Source organism: Thermobia domestica, chromosome 12, assembly GCF_964235325.1.
Source record: "Thermobia domestica chromosome 12, izTheDome1.hap1.1, whole genome shotgun sequence".
Classification (NCBI taxonomy): domain Eukaryota; kingdom Metazoa; phylum Arthropoda; class Insecta; order Zygentoma; family Lepismatidae; genus Thermobia; species Thermobia domestica.
In genome coordinates this window covers 59,302,061-59,323,893 of record NC_137465.1, presented here as the reverse complement: position 1 = coordinate 59,323,893, position 21,833 = coordinate 59,302,061, and the positions used below count along the sequence as shown (strand labels likewise).

Below are 21,833 nucleotides of genomic sequence, written 5' to 3'. Positions count from 1 at the left end.
AATAGTGCTTTGGATAGGATAGGCCTAATGGATAGAATAAGATATGCATATTCAATGATTTTTAAATTATACAGTACATTTTAGCTTGTGATTGAACCTTACAAGTTTTGTGAGTATATGAATCAAGTTTTTCCATTCATTGAAGATGCCCCCCTCACAATTTTCGTGGTCCCTTCATTGGCCCCCTTGAAAAACATTCTAGCTATGCTACTGCATAGCTCCAATACTATGGGATCTACCGTAGTCGGGTCAAGACTTCAACTAAGAACTAGTATGTGCCCTAGCCAAATATCCATGTATCAGTATCTTGCGGTACTTCTGCAACAGCTTTTACAGAGGTATTTGGTGAGTACTTAAAATTATATGCCCTTAGCCAAACTCCTTCTATGAAAATTGTTGCGTGAGTACTGCAGGATTCTGAAACATGTATTTTTGGATAGGTCACATAATAGTTCCTAAGTAAAGTCTTGACCCGACTACCGTAGATCCTATAGTATTGGAGCTATGGACCATTAAAGTTCATTTTTTCATGTTTTCGGCAGCCTATAATTCCAAAAGTAAGCATTTGTGCACCCAATTTGGTCTATACTTTTTGTCTTATCTTGGTGTCAGGAATCACCTCACACCCGTTGTTGATATATATATATATATATATATATATCAACAACGGGTGTGAGATAGATAGATAGATAGATAGATAGATAGATATAGATAGGTAGATAGAAAGAGAGAGAGAGAGACGGACAGAGAAGGCTACATCAGCAGTGGATTTTGTTTCGGGAGAGGTTTGAGAAACGGGTAAGAAACGTTTGTGCTGTACGTGCAGTGCAAAAAAATGGTCACAAATTTATTTCGGGAGAGGCTTGAGCCTGATAGGCACCCCCTAAATATAGGACTGTACATCAGTCAACCGTTCACATATTATCTAACACTGCGACGAAAGAAATTTTAAGTGAAGACAATTTTAATTTTTATCAATATTCGAGACGAGACCGAGACTTTCGAGACTGACCTAATTCTCGTCTCGGTCTCGTCTCGGTCTCGTCTCGATTTATAGAGGCCTGTCTCGGTCTCGGTTTCGTCTCGGTTATATAAAATCCGTCTCGGTCTCGGTCTCGTCTCGGTATATAAAAGCCCGTCTCGGTCTCGGTCTCGTCTCGATAATTCGAGACGAGACCGAGACGAGACCGAGACTAGTCTCGGTCTCGGTACCATCCCTAGATATATTTGATATATGGTTGGTAACAACCTATTTTAATAAATTGCCAGCATAAAATCAATCTGAACATGTTAGCCCCAAAGCGGAACACAATTGCTAAACCAAACTCAGAAGCTCCCGGAGCATGGAGCTGTGGAACACAGTTTCTGTGCCGAGTCTTTTTCTGGCCAAGCTCGATAACCAAATGTAGCGATCTTTATGTCTTAGATGATAGACCACATCTGAAATGAAACTATAAACTCCCATATACTTAAGTTGGGAGCTAACAAATATCTTTCTATTATGATTTTAATTATTAAAATAACGATTTAAGATTCTGATCTGTTTCAATCGGAACAAGTTTATATTCTTGCTAATCTAAGATACTCCACCATACTACCATCGATCAAGTGTAATGTTATTGCCACAGGGATAAACTATTGCACAACATGACAGTTTCTATTGCAGCAGACTTCCTTGCAATTGTACTAGGAGTATACTATATTGTTCTACTACTGCTTGTACGCTTTGTAGAGGTGATTTATCGTGGAAGCTGACATTATAAAAAGATGCTATTTGAAAAGTCCAAAAGTACAGTAATTCAAGGGAATAGCATCCGGGTTCTCAACGGGAATGGCCTCAAATGGAATAGCATGGATGCCAATTGTAGCTGCCATGCATCTGTAGAAGGGGAGCGATGATTTAGCGGTGAAGCTTTTTCCCAGTTCTGTCCCACACAATGGGTGTTATCGCCATACAATGCTGGTATTTCGTCTGCATGAACTGCGGATAAAACATGTTCTTGGTAATAAGCAACATCTTGAAACTTTTTCGATCTTACAAATTTTGAGCCTCTCTTTGAATCGAAAATTAGCAACAGCATAAACATGTCGAGTAACTTTTTTCGTATTGACGTGCAAATTTATATCTGCCTTCCCAACCAATATCTCTGTAGTTGATGATCCAAATTTTTCCACATTCACTTCGTCCATTATCATAGCAATGTTTATTAACTTGATGGCACTCGTACAGCCTTCTGCATTTGCTGTTTCGCTCCACAATATGCCTTGATATTACTCCATACACACTGACCTTGCTGAAAATTTTCAGCCTTAAATTATGATGGATTGCACTTTTTTTTTTTTTTTTTTTTTTTTTTTTTGCTTCAGTCACATGTGATCGTTTCATCATAACACATTGAGGTAGTGGATTCTCACAGGTGGCCATATCCCGGATCTCCTTTACCACAGGTCTTTGACTTTCACTGACACCATCTTTGGATGCGATTTCTTTGGCAATGTGGGTTGTGAAAGAGACTGCTGTGCATAATGTTCAATTATGAAACACTAACAGTGGATGGTCCTACAACAAAGCCTTTGTCATGACTCTGTTCTACTGCCGAAAATTAAAAAATGAAATGAAATCTTTGAGTTTTACGTCCCACGGTTATGCCGGTTAGGCTAAAGGAGACGGTGATAATGAGAAATGAGTGAAATGGTGGAATGAAGAAAGTGGGAGGAAACGGGAGAACCCCGAGAAAACCCACGAGCACGGTGTTTGTCCACCACAAAGTTCACTTGGCGGGAGCTGGGATCGAACCCGGGACCCCATGCCGAAAATTAAGTTTGCATAAGTACCCTTCCCAAAATTGATTTATTTTCGATAGTGCATGGTACCACTTTGCCCACTATAACACCTTTACTTTGCCACACAGCACCTGAGAGACTAATGCACACACGTGTGCATTCAGTTTTCTTGCTCTGTGAAGCACTGTTAGACAGGTCTCTGTCTGCAAGTTATTCCTATTGGAAACAAATTAGCCTCTGTATTGCCCTGTTGTACAATAATATTGTATATTATTATGAGAGTTGTGTCACAATAAGATGACTTGTTCAGTGGGTGTGAAATGTTGATCAATTGGTGCTACAAGACAACTTTCACTTACCTATGAATTATCCAAATTTCATCATTTGAACAGTTTGAATAGCGTGTACCTTTGCTTAGAATTGAAAAATTTTATGGTATCGGCTCTAAAGGATCCTAAAGTTTCATTAAATTATTTTTCTTTTCAAAAAAATAATAATTACTATAATTGTTCTCCTCCCCGATAAACACACCTTTACTAAGACACGTATGTGTCGGGTGAGGAGGATTGCGTGCTTCAGTGAAATTTAGAGCTATGTGGATGATAGTTCACTACCAGAAGGGCCACCCCTACCGAACTGGTCTAAAAGAGTAGCCAGGCGAAGAGTGTTCCCGGAGAGGGCAGCAGTTCTCCAGTAGCCAAGTTGGCGGAAATCATAGTGATTGGTGCGGCAACTTAGACATTAGTCCCAGGCGTGGTCAGAGTGACTTTAACGGCTGGGAACTGAGGGGGAAGGCAACGGGAAACCACCACTCTATTTTCCCTTAGTTTGCTGGCAGCAAAAAGAGAACATAAATACAGAATTAGAAAGAGTTGGGAAATATGAGGAAATGTAAGGAGGTGAAATCTATGGAATTTCGGAGGAAACAAAGGGGTATTACGATGGCAGTAGAAAATAAGAATGGGAGGGTAGTCAGTGAGAGAAATGAGGTCATAAGAAGGTGAAAATAATACGTTGAAACTTACATGGGAGTAGGGATAGACCGTGTAGCCTAAATGTTGAAGTAGAAAATGAAGTAGGCGAGGATGATAAAGGATTTAGTATTCTTCGGGAAGAGTTTGAAAAGGCTATATCCGAGATTAGGAATGGAAAGGCAACCGGGATAGATAACATACCAATCGAATTCATTGAAAATATGGAAGACAAGGGAAAGAAAGAATTGTTCCGACTATGCACTAATATATATGAAACAGAAGAGTGACCAAAAGACTTTCTGAAGACGATCATGATACCGATGGCTAAGAAATCGAACCCAAAGAGATATGAGGATTATAGAACTATTAGTCTCATATCTCATGCAGCTAAAATTCTACTCCGAATACTGAACAGAAGGTTATATGGAAGAACAAATGAAGAAGTTGAGGAGGAGGCAGTTCGGGTTCAGAAGAGGCAAGGGCACAAGAGATGGAATTGGATTATTAAGGGCGATCGGTGAAATATTTATAGAAAAAGGGAAAGAGCTGTATGTTGTATTTATTGATCTAGTTCTAACGATCTAGGAGTTCTAACGAAGATAGGGTTGGAATGGAAAGATAGAAGACTCATAAGAAACTTATACATGAACCAACAAGTAAATGTTAGGATAGGGGAAGAACTGACGGAAGAGAGTGCAATTGGAAGGGGAGTTCGACAAGGATGATGCCTCTCGCCAACACTATTTAATGTCTATCTACAAGAGATAGTGAAAAAGAGCTTATACGATGATGATGGCATTTCGGTAGGAGATAGAATGATTCGATGCATAAGATTTGCAGACGATATGGCGCTTGTTGCAGAATTTGAAAAGAAAATCATAAAAATGTTAGAAAAAATGAGGAATGGCTTTGAATGATACGGGATGAAAATAAATGTTAGAAACACAAAAGCCTTGGTGTTTGGAACGAAGGGGTGTGTGTCAAATATAAAAGTGAGAGGGAAGAAAATAAAACAAGTGATTAGTTTTCGAAAGCTGGGTAGTATTCTTAGTAATGACATGAAATGCGAACGTGAAATAAAAGCAAGGATAGGAATGGCGAAAGAAGCCTTTAGGAGGAAGAAAAGTATGTTTTGTGGGATCTTGAATAAAGAGTTGAGAAAAAGACTCATAAAATGCTTCGCGTGGAGTGTTGTATTGTATGGCGCTGAAACGCGGACATTACGTAAAAGTTATGAAAATCGACTGGAAGCTTTCGAAATGTGGGTGTGGAGAAGAATGGAAAGAATTAGTTGTGTCGAGCGGAAAACAAATGAGAGAGTGTTAGAAATGGTGGGAGAGAAAAGAACACTTTTAAATATTATTAAGAAGAGAAAGAGAAACTGGTTGGGACATTGCCTAAGAAGAAATTGTATCATGAGGGACGTCCTAGAGGGTATAATGGCGGAAAAGAGAGGGGGGCGAAGGAGACTACAATTAATGGATGATATAAAAACAGAAAGATCATACGTGAAGACGAAGAGGTTAGCGGAGGACCGTGGCGCATGGAAGCTTCTCAGCTGCGGCAAGTGACCTGCCAATAAGGACAGAATACCTATGATGATGATAATTGTTCTGCAGTCAACATTTGTGAAAGGAGTTTTTTGTTCTATTGTATTTCACTTGTTTTTAACTTACAAAAATTACTGAAGTCAGTCAACTTTAATTGACTATCAACTGCAGTTTACCGCATCCTTTCTATTGCCTTCGTTAAGTAGGATAGCGTGCAGTGATTCTTTAACCATCTAAATTGATAATAATCGAATTGTTAGTTTTGCTCTATTTAAAGTTGAATCAATGTTTAAGGTTCAAATATAATGTTTGAAAAGCTGTATGTATTGCAGGGATAGTGAGGATGGCAAAAATATCCGGATGACAGATGCAGACAACAGATAATCAGTATCATAATTGAAAATGATATTCGAATGAATATTGATGACATATATCTATCAAAACGACCAGTAGTATTTGAATATTTGAATAATAAATAAAGCCGGATGTTATCAATTATCCGATATCCATTATTCACATATGACTTTCCTTAAGGAATTGGCCTATTCTACAATGGGTGTATATACAAGAATAGTGCTATGTTAATTTAAAGGCACAGTAATAATATACATGTTATTCAGAATAATATAAAATGTTTCAATAAAATGAAGATCTTCATTTAAAAGTGTATCTGCTTCAATTCATTTTATACATTTAGAGTTTAAATAACTTTACTTTGACGGTAATAAATAAGGAATTGGATAAAAATGACAATCCAAGCTGAGAGAGAAAATATTAAATGTGTTGATTCTGATGTGATAAGTAATACTTCCTTCTTTTCCAGGAGGAAGCAAACTTAAAGGAAGAATTCATATCAACTGTTGAAATAAATGCAAGTACTTCCGGGTCCATTAATTGTACAGCATGTAACAATCATGGATGCAGATATGAATCAATACCATTTATTGTAACAGGTAGTCTAATGCAATTTTCAGTGATGTAAGAGTATGGTTTATTTTTGAAGTAGTTCCGGAATATCAATTAAATAACGATCTTGTTTTTCATGCAGTCAAAAATATCCCAGAAATAGTTTTCATATTTTAGGTTTACAAGGCTATTAGTCTGCTATACAATTAAAGTAATGCAGGACGTGAATTTTGTATCAATGAGAAGCTCTACCTATGCTTAATACTCAATAGTATACCGAATCCCAAAATACATTAATTTATATACTGTTTTTAAGTTTAAGATACAAAATTATTAAATAATGGAACCTGAAGTTGTTAGTAACATTGTCAAAACTGTATCGTAGGCAAGAGTAATTTCGTCACTACGAACTTAATATATGTACCAATCGTTATAGTGATGATAGTTCTAAGTTACTAGTTTAAAAGGACATTCAGATGGCTATATGAGATCAGCATAGTTGCCAATCCGAAGTTAGGCTTTAAGAAAAGAAATGTTAATGTAAGTGAACACATTTGCTTATGAAAAATACTTTTCAAATGAATAATAGTTTAGACCTATTTTTATTTTTAACGTTATGGCTTTTAAACTGTTTTACATGAACGATAATTTTCTGGCTTTAAAACCAAAATCATCAGTGGAGCACCAAACATTCAGACACTAAATATAATCTAGTAATACAGGACAGTCCTCAACCCTATTTTTAATTAACCGAAACCAACATTTGACACTACAATCAGCATTAGGATCAGAAATCGAACAAATATTATACCACTCAAGTAAAACAGAACTTAGGAATATAAGAGAATGAGAAACAACACTAATATCATCTTACACCGTATGTAGAGTTATTCACATGGCAAGTCAAATAAATAAGAACCAATATTTCACTAAGCTAGAGCAGAAACCAAAATAATGATTAAAACAGCGAGAGATTGAGATTCATGGGTAAATGGAATATTAGGACGCTTGACGTTTAAGTGAAACAAGCCAATAATATATCCACTTAAGACGACGAAGTCTTGAGATTCACTAGTTTCTCATGTCTTCGTAAAAGACCATGGGTCCTAGTATACAAAAGGTGATTCTGATTTTAAACGAAGAGAACTCAGAGTTGAGAAACTTATTCTAGTCAACTCTAGAATCGAGCAGACATATACCAGACAAGCTCTGGATTCGGCCTGCGATTATAGACCTTGGTATCCTAAGATTTTATATGATGTCCAATTGGTGTGTAGTCAGGAATTGGACAGCTTCTTTCGTGATCCTGGTTGAAAAGATTGACGTCGGGTGCTGAAGTAGGGACATCTTGATGAACTTGAAAAGCTGATGCTTAAAAGGATAGCATAGCAGTAGTAGAATTAAGGAGAAGTGTTTGTACGGTTTATTACTCTGTCTGTTACAATATACGAAACTTCGTTTTTCAGCATGATCTGATGTCTTGAATACAAATTTCTATTATTTTCTGCTAGGTAATGACATAAACTTGAGTTTACAATTGTCTGAGGATTAAATCGAGGCAGGTCACAATATCACAGTAATATATAAATGTTAAAATCAACAATACTAAGCACTACAATAATTAAATCGATTTCTATTTTAATGTAACGAAAAAAAAAAAAAAGAGAGAGAGAGAATACGTATGCTTTCCAAGTGTATGAACATAGGCATCAGTGTATGAACATACGAACAAGATTGTTCTAGCTCTTAAAATCACATTATGTACAGATTTTATTCTTTACCTTTGAATTGCCTTGTGTAATAATAAATTTAACTCTAGATACTCATGGTTATTCTCATAGTTAATTACAGACGTGAGTCCATTATGAGGGAAATTTTACCTCCCACAATCTTATAGGCACGCAAAATTAAGACCTTGAAAAGTTAAATTATCTAAAGAAATTGTCAAAGGATATACGAGAAGACTTAGTGCACTCGAATACAATAAAAATAAGTACGCCACAGACAGTAATGAAATACCCCTATTCATATTATAGGCGAAGAGAAAAATGTCACAGGACATACTACATTTCCGGGGGCCATCTTGAAATTCGTTATCTTGGATTAAACTTCAAAATTTTAAATAGGAAGCGTTGTGTGTAAAGCATCACCTAGGACTAAAATTTACTTACTAATTTATATTTGTGGTTGGATTTTTGTCTACCTTAACATTTTTCGAGATTTTAAATGTTTGTCTGTCATTGTTCGTTTCAGATTCACTAATTGAATATGATCCTAACGAAAGCTGAGCTATTAGAGATTGTACTGATGTAGGGTGAACGAAATGTGAGAGTCATTGCAGATGATTTCAACCATCGTCGTCCTGAAAGGAATCTCATTTTCCTCAACACAGTTGTTACTCTTTTTCACAGATGTTAGAGACGAGGCTCATACACATAGATATAAAATGACTACGGACAAGGCAACAACAATAGCAATGTTGGCCTCCGTTCACAGAAGTCGTCTTCAGTCAGATTCTGCAATAATTGAAACTTGAATGGGTGAAACTTGTTTGTTTTTAAAATTCTTCTTATGGAGCCACGATTCACGCCACATTCTGTGTGCTTCTTTAAGGGGTTTTGTGGACGGACATTAACACTGATATTGTTGTTGCATCGTCCGTAGCCGTTTTAGATCTTCAACAACTTCTGTATCCTTGAATTTGGATAGGAGAGTAGCAACTCTGTTTCGTGAGATAGGATTCCTTTCAGGGTGGCGATGGTTGAAATCATCTACAATAACTCTCATACATTGTTCACCCAACACCAGAATAATCTCTATGCGTTCAACTTTCGTGAGGACCATCTTCAATTAGTAAACCTGAAATGAAAAATATTGGAAATACCATTAAAAATTTCAAGAACAATTAGAATTAGATGAAAAATTACCACAGATATGAATTCCTGACCAGCAAATTTTATTGCTAGATGATGTGTTATACGCACCGCTTCCTATTTAAAATTTTGAAGTTGAATCCAAGATGGCGAATTTCGAGACTGTCGCAGAAAATATGTTCCTTGGCTTTTTTACCCTTGTCTTTAATATGTGTAGGGATGTTTCATTCCTATCTGTCGAGTATTTTTTACTTTATTAGACTGTCTTGTTACTTTTGGACCAACCTATACAAATCAACGCTAATATACACTTAGCAAAATTAACTTCTTCATTGTTACTACTTATAAAAAGAACTACAGATCCAAGGGGAGCATGTAAAAGAAATTTCCCTGAAAATTTCTCTTTAGATCTGCCACTAGTTCATTGGAACCATCCATCTTGAAAGTACTATACAATCTTACATTAGTTTTTCTTTGCAGACGTAAAGGAAGGATTTGGTGTGTTTGCCACTAAAACTCAACCTACAGAAGGAGATAGTATTACGATATCTTGTTCTGTGCCAAAATACAATTATTTGAGTCATATCAATTGGACATGGAAGGCAATTGGACTCAATAATCAGGTGCCTGTAGTAAAAACAGAAGGTACGTTTTCATTATGCAAACCACTAATGACATTCAAAGAGTATAATTTTGATGAGTTTGGAATAAATTATATTTTAAAGGGGTTGCTTCCTTTAAATACTATATTAGTAATCTATTCATGAATTAAAACCAGGATTTTAGGAAACACTCATTTCATTTAGGCACTTCGATACTTCAATCTTCACACCTAGGAACTTATCCAGCACGATTGCTGTAAAAAAGGTTTTTGTGACAAGGTAAATAATATCGGTTTGATATCGGCTAAGTCCAATTAGTAAATCCTATTAATATATTTAGCAGCATAAAGGAAATTGTAACATGCTACAAAGTTCGTCAAGGATCAAGTCGATTTCCAATGTTTCTGAAAGAGTCAAATTTTGTAATTGATGTTCAATGTGGCAATTTGGGTCCTGCTAAATAAAATACATTTATTATGCAAAACTGGACAAAATAATGTGAACACCTAGCAATAGAGGGAACGTCATACCTAATATCAAGCATATTTTCGGTATCCAAAACAGCCTGGATTCACATAGGAATGGATGCATCATACGAATTCTCGATCGTGGAATGTTGTACTACTCTTCAAGAAAAACTCTCTCTAATTTCTTGATAGATGATGTAGAGGGAAAGGAGACAGTCACTCTGTTTACAAAAATGGTGCGATAGTTCGGACCACAATGGCTCAATTATGTTTGAATTTGGTGATGATGAAATCTAGAGAACTATGCTAGTTTGTGTTGATGCTCATGAATCCAAGCTTGAGCATTCTTTGGAAATACAGCACCCTTATATTCCGACACGTGTAAGAAGACATGAATTGATCCCTCAAAACGAACACGTATATTTGTCAGTCATCGATCGTTTCATGTACAGTAACAATATAAACTGCTGAATACCATGATGCGACTACCCACGAAATGACAGAAAATCGTTTTCTTGCTTGACTATTTAAAACAGTCAGTCTACACTGAAGGCTTCTGACGGTCCTCGTCAAATGGACATGCGTCCTTCAGTGGGAAATAAACTAAAGATTGAATTATTTGACAATTTGACACATTTTCACTGCTAAGAACACAAGTTTCTGTCCCTTACAATTCTTCTGCTTCTAAAGTTTCCACTTCAAACTGCCTTAGCCAATTACTTTTGAACTTATTATAAGGCCATCGCAATTTTGCCTCTGCCTTTCTTTTCTCTCTTTTACATTTATTTCATTTTATCTCTCTCTTCTTTTCGACAGTTAATTTCTGGGGAGAATTAGGTAAGATAAATTTTTCTTTCTAACATGGTGCTTAACTTTTCTTTCTAACATGGTGCTTGATACTTTAAACCATGCCCTTTTGTTATATATATTTTTCTTATTCATTTTATTACAAAAGAAAACTCTGTAGAAGAATACGAACAATCAATACATAAAATAAATCTTCATTTTAACATCCATTCAAATTGCCAGTGGTTGAATTCCTCAAAACTATTTCCTTTTCTACCACCTGAAAGTAAACTAAAATAGAATGATTAATAATAAAATGTAATACAAAAGACATAGTCCAAAGAAATGTTGAGTTTGTTTGAAGGGTTTCTTCTCACTTCTGAATATTTTGACATATTCTTCTTTATTCCTTGCAGTAGTACTGAACGACCATAGTAAACACATACAAGTAATAAAACACTTAAACATATAGTGTAAGTGAGTTTTTATAGCTGTTTTTTCGGGGATATTTTTTTCTGTTTGTAAACAGAATTCTATATACATTTATTAGACATTTTGTTTTATTTATGTTCCGATTTCTTCCTGTTCTCTCATCAAGTCTTCTATTCTACATGTTTTCTACCGTGTTTTGTCAATTGGGGAGTGTAGGTGCAAAAGTGGCAATCTCCACTCGCCCGAATTTTTCAGCACGAGCGAGTAATTGATATCTCGTAAACCCCATAAGATTTTAACATACATATTTTTTGGTATAATAGACCGTAGCAATATTAGAGGGTTGAACATAAATTTTCCCCAGAGAAAGTCCCTCATTTTTTGTGATTACTGTTTCAAAATTGGAGATTGCAAGTTTTGAAAATGAACGTGGACTAATGAACTAGTACAGACTTGTTGACTCCTTACAAACTAGTGAGGAAGTTTGGATCGATTCCAGGCAAGCGACACGGTCGCCATGGCAACGTCTGACGCCAGCGGGCCTCTGATTGGCTGAAGTGGAGAATGTCACTTTTGAACCGCACCGGGTAGTGGAGATTACAAGTTGTGCAAAAATTGTGATATTCGCCTTCATTTTTTACTGGGAGGATGTAGGTTGTGATCCAAACAGACTTCACCACTCGGTCGGGGACACTTAAAACAATATAGTCCCACCTCTCACTCAATTTCTCAAAAAATTGGAGATTGCCACTTTTGCATCTATACCCCTCAATTGTTAGAATTATTATAGCTTTAACAAAAAACTTGGCTACTTACTAATTAATCCTCGCTTGAGAAACCTAAATATTTTCCTACGTTTCGGAACGAAAGCTAGCCCCGTCTTCAGTGGCAAGGTAAACAATGGTAAAAACGAATAGAAGATAAAAGATGTAAAACAAGGGATACATATCACTATATAAACACACGCATAATATAGAACAGGTTAATGCAATAGGTTCAGCAAAAACAAAGAAATAACGGGCCATCTTTAAATCTGGATATTGGCAACATTGGTAGAATCTGGTTACCTATCTTTGATGCGTATTTTGAATCTGGCAATAGTGATGTAACATAGACATCGCGCTTCCTTCGGTTGAGGATATATATATACATACTGTACGTTGTGATAAGTTATGATTATATATATATGTATAGACTTGAGAAGCTGTATCGATTGCAAGAACCGTTTGTCGCTATCAATTACCATTCCTGTTCTGTGGCGACAAATTTTAAATTGTTAGTTTGAATATTTCCAGTTTGAACAGAACTAACTGGACGTAGTAGTAAATTTCAGATAGAACTAACTGGACGTAGTAGTAAATTTCAACCACTTCTGGTTTTGATAGTGTGTTGAGTTGTGATGACATTCTTTTGATATCTTAAATCGATTGCAGAAAACAGTTTGTCACTATTATTATTTTTGTTCTATGGTGATATATGTTGAAACCGGAAATGGCTAATTTGAACTATTTCCGGTTTGAAAGAGGCTTTGTGGAGGAAATTGAACCTATTCTTTGAACGCTGAATAGATTACGGAAAACGGCTTTTTCGATATCTCTTACCGTTTTCGCTCTGATACTTGTTGACGGACGGACGGTCGGACGGATTAAGCCGTTCTATAAGACTTCCGACACTTATGCATAGCATACTTTGGAAATCTAAGAAGTCTCTGGCACGAATCACGAGTTATCTCCGCAACACTTGCAACAATGTAGTATCTTTATGGAATTCACCGGTGTCACGAGAATCTTAACGAAAGCAGCCCTGCCATGAATATTAATTTTCTAGGTAGAGTTTCACCAAACTATTTTCGTCGAAACGCAGTTCTTTAGCTGCGAATTGAGTTAAGCGGTCATTTAACTGACAGCTTTTCTTACAATGTTAATCCGCTTTAGTGACCTTCACTTTTCAAAATGTTTCGTTTTCTCTCCACTGTATTATTTTGCAGAAGAGGTGTCTGATAAAAGTTTATCTTGCTTTATCAATCGAGTATATGGCAGTTCGCAATTGCAATTAAACCACAAGTTATCAATAAACAAATGGGATAATTCTGTTAACACTTTTATTATCTTCGTCTTATTATTCTGATCTTACTTTAATATTCTCTTTATTGGGCACACATTCCCCGTTCATACATTTACTTCTTAATCTGTCAGAAATCTATCTAGGGCACAACGTCACTTGAACTCTAGCTTTCGCAAACTATTCGACATTCTTACTTTTATATTCCATCATATGTTTTCACAGACTGTCTTTTTGACTCTCACAACTTTGGGCATGGATTAAATATAAATCATTTTCTATCCTAACTACTACTTACAACAGTTTTCCAGTCATAATATATGCTCACGTAACGTTGGAACAATAGGTCGCAATATTCCCAGGAAATATGCCACTATTGTCACAGACTCGTCATCTAGGAGGGCTCCATCAATCTTCTCTTTTTCAAAGTATACCACCATATATAGCTAGATAATAACGCACCAACTCAATTTCACAGCACACAATGATTAACTAAATCAGATAACAGTTAAGCAGAATTTACACCAGAAGTAAAACAAAAAGTTTATCGCAGTCACAACATGTGAAATACAATAATGATCGTAACTCAGTGGTGGTCTTTCACAGGTTTTCACGTTATTTTGTCTACCTCTGCATGTAAAAATACAAACAGAAATTAAAGTAAGATATTTCAGGTTATATAATACATATAATTTATTCCATTCAATAAAGAATCGAACTTGGTCTCATATTTTCGACAGGCAAGAAGAGCTTTCAATTTGAAGGGTAGGTCTAAAAATATACGGAAACTAAACTCAAAGGAAGCTTGGATCATGTTTAGAAATAGTAACAAAATATTGTGAATAAAATAACCTGAAGATCAACACAACGTTAATCAGCTCCATTACTTACACAATGAAATAGTGTAAGCTAAAACGTATGTACAAATATTAGTAATAGATAAAGAGTAAACAATGTCACTTTTGTTTCAGATGTATCTATAATAGATAGTGAGACGAAGTACTCATGGGTAAGCCATCTACACCTATATAGCGTAACTGCGAAGAACTCAGGAATTTATACATGTCAGAGTGAAAAACTCGGACCTACGCTTGGAAATACGCACGAAGTGTTGGTAACAGTCAGAGGTAGTGTGATATGCTATTATTATCGTACGTAATGAGAGGCAGTATTGTAGGTATTTATAGCACAGTACAAAAATATTTATTATATAGAATGCCCCTTAAATACCCAGTGCTATTCTTAAACTATTTCCATGGAACTTAGCCAAGAACTACAGTTCTAGTTTAATTGCTTGTCATTAAACTTCCACGAGCTCCTCGTGGCTAGGAGGTTAGCGTACACGTCTCATGCGGTTCAGATCCCACGTTAGGCTGTGAGTCCCCATCTCACATAGCTTCGCTGCTGAAAGGAACGATAAACTCAAAATCAAATAAAATCAACTATTTTTTCACGATGTTGCTTATCATAAAGAGATTCTCTATAATTTTGCCCTTTTAGCAATTTTCTAATTGCACTATAGTGAATTTCCTAATTAATTTTTCTTGTACAATCAGAAACAATATTAAGTATAGGTTGGAGCTATCATTTCTTATACCTGTACTTAATATTGTTTCTGACTGTACTTCCTCTGGATGAGCGAAATACTTCTGCCTATGCTTCCAGCAGCAGCTGTTTCCAAATAGTTTCGTCAGAAATGTATCCTAAAGTACACGTAAGGTTATAGTACTTATATGTAATACAGCTTTTATAAATACCATAGAAAAGTAAAAATCGAAAGTTTATTTAAATTGTTTGAAACAAAAATCTTGAAAGAATAAATAGATTAAAGATAACCAGATAATGAAATATATCAAATAAGTGTCATAATAAAAATAAGTGTCAAATATATGCCGTTTATGCTTTCTTTATCTTGTAGCCACATTGTCTGAAACCGTAAATGTAACTTCCAATACTGGGGGTAATTATGTTGACTTACTTATGTGAGTGATGTATTGAGTTAAACATTTACTTCCATCTCTACCCAAATAATAATTATCTCTACTTAACTTTCTTTCCTTAGCAGGCCAAACCATGTCAGAAAAAAGTTGCTAGTTCCAGACTGTATACATATAGTTGTTCGTGCGTCATAAATACATTTCTTCAGATCCATACAATAATTCAGTTTATATTAATCGATATAAATTATATCGCCTAATTTACTTACATCAACATTTTTAGTACCGAATATTTTAAATTCACACTATTATAAAATTATAATCTTCACAGTTTATCCAAAGCTGCGACTTTTCTCAAAGTTGAGATCTAAATTAATAGCCTTCTCGCATGTTATGGGCCAAAGTAGTACATTTATTATGTTTCAACAAACCATCATTTACTCAGAAATAATATTTAATATAAACGCCCCTGAATAATCTATGACAGTCAATATCTTGCTAAATCTGTCTCCAAAGACATTTTTCAAAACAAATTTTGTATATATAAAAATAAGTTTATGTTGTTACATTCACGCTAGAAAAATGAACCTTAACAAAGACACAGGATTCCAATTGAGTCAAACTTGGACACCAATCATATCCCTTCATTTCAAGCACCAATCAGAAGACGCCATTCCAACCTCCAATCAGACGAGACCAATCACACACACACATGAATCATATATTCCAAACACTCTATTGCCCCATCATATTTGCCTGAAGATGAGGGCAATGTCAGCAATCGAAACGTTGCAAAATACAACAGTATTTACGTGGCTGCTAACCGAGAAGACCTGTTTGCAATGTTTAAATTGTTTCGAAGATAAACTTTAGACATCTCCGAAATGAGTTGTAGCACAAACACCTATAAATGTGTCCTAATTAGTCACTTCCTTGCAACTTCAAATACATTTTCACAAATTTTAACGAAATCATTAAACTGGTTTCTGAGTTAGAACTTTCAATCTATCACGAACTCCTCGTATTAGATGCAAGATCCTCGTAAATGAGTTTTCTGTAGACGCTTGTAAATGAATTTTACAGAGTCCAAACTTAGCTAATCTTTTTTATATTTAAATTTGTGACCTTACCAAATTTCCTGAAAATGATTAGAGCCATTTCTAAATAATAATAAGGGATTCTTTTAATAAAATTTACAGACCGCATAAATGTGCTTTTTCAACCATTTTGTCATATGAACAGTTTTTATTATTATTATTTTTTAATCAACTGTATGAAAGTTGATCGAGATTTTTCCAAGTTAAAATTTAGGCATCCCCAAAAAAATCGCTTCTGCAGACTCCACTAAACAGTTTTTCGCGAAGGGAAAATCTAGGTAAATCGTTTCCTCGTACCAAAAACGGTTTTTCTTCAAATTTCAGAAATTATTACGTTTACAAGTCATAATTGTCTCCTTCTTTGTTTCTGTTAGTTAAATTTACCAAAGTTCAATCCTAGGATAACATTTTTCTTATATGGAAAAATGAATTTTCATTAAAGTCATAAAAATCATAGAGATGGTTTTAAGTTAATATTTAGATGCCATTAAAAATATTATTTCTGCACAGCTCACTAGATGAGTTTTTGTAGTCTAAATCTGTCTAAATTTCTTTCTTGTACCGAAAAAGCACAATTTCCCTAAAGATCTTGAAAATCATTAAAGCTGTTTTGAAGATGAAATCAAGTTGTACCCGCAAATATTCTTTGTGCAGATGCCTCTAACTAGTTTACCCAAGTCGATATCTAGGCAAACAACTTTCTCATTCCCGAAACCTTGTTTCCACGGAATGTCACTAAAATCGTTCTAGCCAGTTTGAGAAATAATTGAAGTGCTTCTGATTATTTTCTGCAAACGCCACTAAATTAAAAAAAAAAAAGGTTTTTTTTTTCTTTTTTCAGAGTCGAGGTCAAGTTAAATCACTTTGACATACTCGGAAGCGGAATTTGATTAAAGTTCATTGGCATTATCTGGACAATTTTAAAGTTTGAGTTAATGTATCTGTTAAAACATTGTTTCTGCAGAGACAGTTTCAAGTTAATATTCAGGCATCCTAAAGAAAATATTTCTACAGTCTCTTTAGATTATTTTTTTAAAGTTCAAACTTGGTTAAATCTTTTTATTAGACCAAATATCGTTTTCACAAAACTTCATCGAAACTGTTAGAGCTGTCTATATCTTGATTGATTGATTTTTTGAGTTTAACGTCCCTTTTAGCACCGAGGCTATATGAGATGGGAGCTACTTATTAACGTGGAATCCGAACAACATGAGCTCCCGCCGAGAATCAAACCCGGGTCTCCCACGCCCTATCTACATCTTATAAAAGTAAAAAGTACCTTCCAAAATATTGTCTGTATAGACCTTATTACGTAGTTTTCTCAAAGTCAGTATTTGGATAAATCGCTTTTTTTTTTTTTTTCGTACATGACAATGGCTTTGTTATTCCCTACTTTCATTCAAATCATTACATTTTAAGTTACTATAACACGAGCTCGAAATTTTTCTGCAAACATCTTTTTAAAGTCGATATTTAGCTTTCTCGAAGCCTAAAACAGATTTTTCCAAATTAAATGAAAATTATTTTAAGTGTCTTCCTCTTAATTCAAAATCATTCAACCAATAGTTTTTTTTTCTTTTGCTTATACAATAGATTAATATCGATAAACATATTCATTCATAACTGAAGCTTGGGAAACAGCACATTATCATGATGCGTGGTAAATCTTGGAAAATACAGCTTTATTTATAGAAATTAAGACAACAATGTTTACCTATTAAAAAGTAAAATATTCAATTTACGTTGACGTACATTCCAGCATGGATGGTACCTATTCTTTGCAAAATTCTGAAGAACATAACATGCTACCTGATAATATAACTATGAAACAGTGGCGGTGAACCGACTCCCTACGCAAAACTTTAAAACAAGCCCTATAGAACCTAGTTTAATAAATTAAAGGGGGCCATAAAGTTCGTGGAGCCAAACAATGCGGGTTCTGAGGAGCCGTTATCCCAACTATTACTTTACAACCTAACTATCTCTTTATCTTTTATTTATCTCTCTTTAGTTCTTAATGGAAGAGAGAAAACTTGTCATCTAACGTAGTTGAGATAATAAACTAACTTTCTTAAAATTATTTAGAGATGATCTTTTACATACAACAATCTCTTTGTGTTCATAAATCATTCCCGATACCACTACATTTCTTTAGCAGCACGCTAACTATTTTACTGAATACGAGAATTACTTTTAAGTGTTCAAACAAGTTATAAACTTGTTTCATATTTGAATGTAAGTTGAGGTAATTTTAAACTCTGTCTCGAAACCCACAAGAAATAAATGCTACATTATTGCTTATTTTCCAGAACCTCAAAGACCGGTATTTAATTTATCAGATTCAAGTTCAAAAGAGCTAAATGTGGATATTGGAGATAATTTTATTATGTTAAAATGTACATGTTATGGAGCACCAGAACCAAAAATTGATTGGTACAAGGTAAGAAAATTTGGCTTCATTTTTGGACGAAATCGTATATTAGATAATTACTTGTAAAAAGTTTTAAACTTCCTTGCTTTTAAGCCTACAAACGATACCCTCCAGATGATATATATTAAGGTTAGATGTCAGCATATCGGATCCCAACGCCACTATATCTAACTTCATAGTTCACTAACTCTAGTTTACTTAGCTTTCTAATGCTATACAATGTCTAATCACCGTTTTCTGTGCACTTACCGGGAATTGAACCAAACTACGTAGGCTAATAAAGTATACGAAAGTATTTTAAGCAGTACTACCTATTTACTTTTTTTTCTGCCCGTTATCATAATAGCCTACGTTTGTATGACAATGCACTGAACTTTACTAAGTATTTCACAAAAGTTTGTGGAAAGAATCTGAGGTGTAAGTCACGTCCAGAAAGATTGTATTACCTCTTTATAAGTGGAGTAAATTGTAATAATTCTCATTTGATTGAAAGAAAATATAAAAGATGTTTCTTGAAATGTGCAGAAAATAACATATATTATTAATGTTTTAATCTTTTAAATGTTTTAGAGTTTTAAAGCTTAAGTTTGAGGAAAGAACAAAGCAAAGAAGGTCTGCTATTGAATTATAAGATTAGACCTTTCGATTCAGCTTAAACAGAAAGCTTTATTAACAATTACAGATTTCTATTTTATAAAGATTTAACAAGTAGTATAGTAGTGCGAAGTATCTCCTCACGGGATACCGATTTTGCTACCCTATCCACAGCTCGTACGAATACCGAGTGGGAAAGATAGAACTTTGGAAGCCAACTTACAAGGTGAAGACCACCTCCAGTCTCATCTTCCTTCGGAGAACTGCTGCTGTAGTTCCTGATTGTGTAGGAAGGTGATGAGGTGACAAGTGATAGAAATAGTGATGCCTGACTGATGGCCCTATTTATTTACAAAGTTCATCTTTCACTTAAGTTCATTTTCAGTTTGAAATTTTATTTTCATGGTTTATTATCAATAATTGGGTATTAGCGTACGGGGTCATGATTTGTCTCGCCAGTTTTGATATTTTATAGTTCCGTTCTGGTTTACACTTATCATAATTTAGTGTATTCTTTAAGCATAATCTCCACGGTATGAACTCATTTCAATTGACAGAATCGTCTGTTATCAGAGAAATATTTTTAACTTGTTATCATTTTCTCTTCTTCTTCTTCTTTTTTTCTTGCTGGCGGATTTGATATTAAAAAATAACTCATGAAAGTCATCGCTAGATTTTACGTTCGTTTTACTTGAGTCTCGCCAACACCCATCGAAATTTACAAGATGCAGGAAAATTTCTTTGCCATGGAACATTATGTGCTATGTAAGAAATACTACGTATTTCAATTTGATATTGCTATGCATATAACTTGCGCATTCTAATATTCATAGTTGTTCAAAATTTTATACGTAAACAACGGACAAAAAAGAAAAAGGTGTTGAAATACCTAAGCTTATCAGTTTGTAGTTACTTTTATGAGTCCACTTTGGTTATGTGTACCATATGTTTACCGAATGTACTTGATAATTCGTTAGGTAGTGGTAGATTGCTGCCTGTAAATCACTTTAAGTGATAATCGTCTGTCCGAATTTCAAAAAATGTAGGACAATTTGATTTTAAGTTTTTGTATGCAATAAAATTACAGAATTGGTGTAAAAAAAGAAAACAACACTACCTTATGTTCGAAAACTCTATCAATTTCTCGTAAGTCTCTTTGAAAATTTTCATTATTTCAAATTGATTTTTTGTTTTAAATGCATAGATCAGTAAGATTTCCGAAATGTAATATATACTTATGTGCAGTATTTATTTATTAATTTATTTTTTTAGCTAATCAGAAGTGGGACAAATAAGGCACTTAACTGTTAATGATTCCTTGATTTCAGGATAATTCTATATACACGATTTCAGTGAACAAATCTGGAATTTCGTTTATAGATAAAAATCAAACTCTGCTTCTAAAGAAAGTTTTCTATGAAGATGAAGGTGACTATGAGTGTGTAGTTTGGAATCGGTTGGGAAGCATCAAACGAAGTTTCTCTCTCCGAGTTAACCGAGGTAAATTCTAATACAAACTGACACTTAGGAATAATATTCTTTCTTTACTTTTCTTTACAAGATGAACTAATGCACATTTGAGACAAAACAGGCAAGAAGCGCCGAATATTGGAAAGTAGTTTCTAAATTCATATCCCTTTGTTGATAATTAATTTTGTATGAATGGAGGAATTAATTCATGTCTATATACCTACCTAGGTAGGATTACTGTGAGGCCTCACTGATATATGCAAAGGCCATTCAAAAAGTGTTGCACGATTTACCATAACTTTTTTAACAGTAGCACTAAGACCAACAAATTTTGTGTTCATGTACTTGTTCGTTTATGTCACTGGAAGTGCTACTGCTACTTGTGACACACGTAGTCCACCGTTCTTTCTATGCCGTAAATGCACTTTGAAAAAAAAAGAAAGAAAAAAGAAAGAAAAGAAAGAAAAAAAAGAAAAATTATTACACAATTCTTCACACGCACAATGAGTTCTTGGTAACTGACAAACTGCCTACTACGAAGATGGGTCTTCAGACGACTAAACAGAAATAAATTGTACAGGGCCAGGTCTGGACTATAGGGGGGGCTCAGTGACCACTACCTATTCTATTTTTCTGATTTCCTGCTGTGTGTGATTGGCAGAGTGGTGCCTCGCATTATCTTGGTGCATTCTGATGACTTTATTTTGAGCTCCGGTCTCTGTCTTTACGGCGCGTTGCAGCTTGGCCAGTGACAAATAGTATAACCCACGTTTCAAAAGTTGTCGTGTGGTCATACATGTGCCGTTCCTGATCAATTTGATCTTTGTTAACATCATTCACTGTAGCTGATGATCTGCTGAACTGTGGTT

At 34.9% G+C, this 21,833-nt stretch overlaps 1 protein-coding gene across 1 annotated transcript in view; it reads left to right on the top strand.

The window, feature by feature from the left end:
• The window catches only part of LOC145666471 (vascular endothelial growth factor receptor 1-like), a 223,894-nt gene that overhangs the window by 130,661 nt on the left and 71,400 nt on the right, over positions 1-21,833 (top strand). The window contains exons 11-15 of the mRNA XM_081733712.1: positions 6,132-6,261; positions 9,568-9,732; positions 14,407-14,562; positions 18,779-18,909; positions 20,823-20,994. Coding sequence (XP_081589838.1) covers positions 6,132-6,261; positions 9,568-9,732; positions 14,407-14,562; positions 18,779-18,909; positions 20,823-20,994 — 754 coding nt within the window. The remainder of the gene's footprint in view (positions 1-6,131; positions 6,262-9,567; positions 9,733-14,406; positions 14,563-18,778; positions 18,910-20,822; positions 20,995-21,833) is intronic.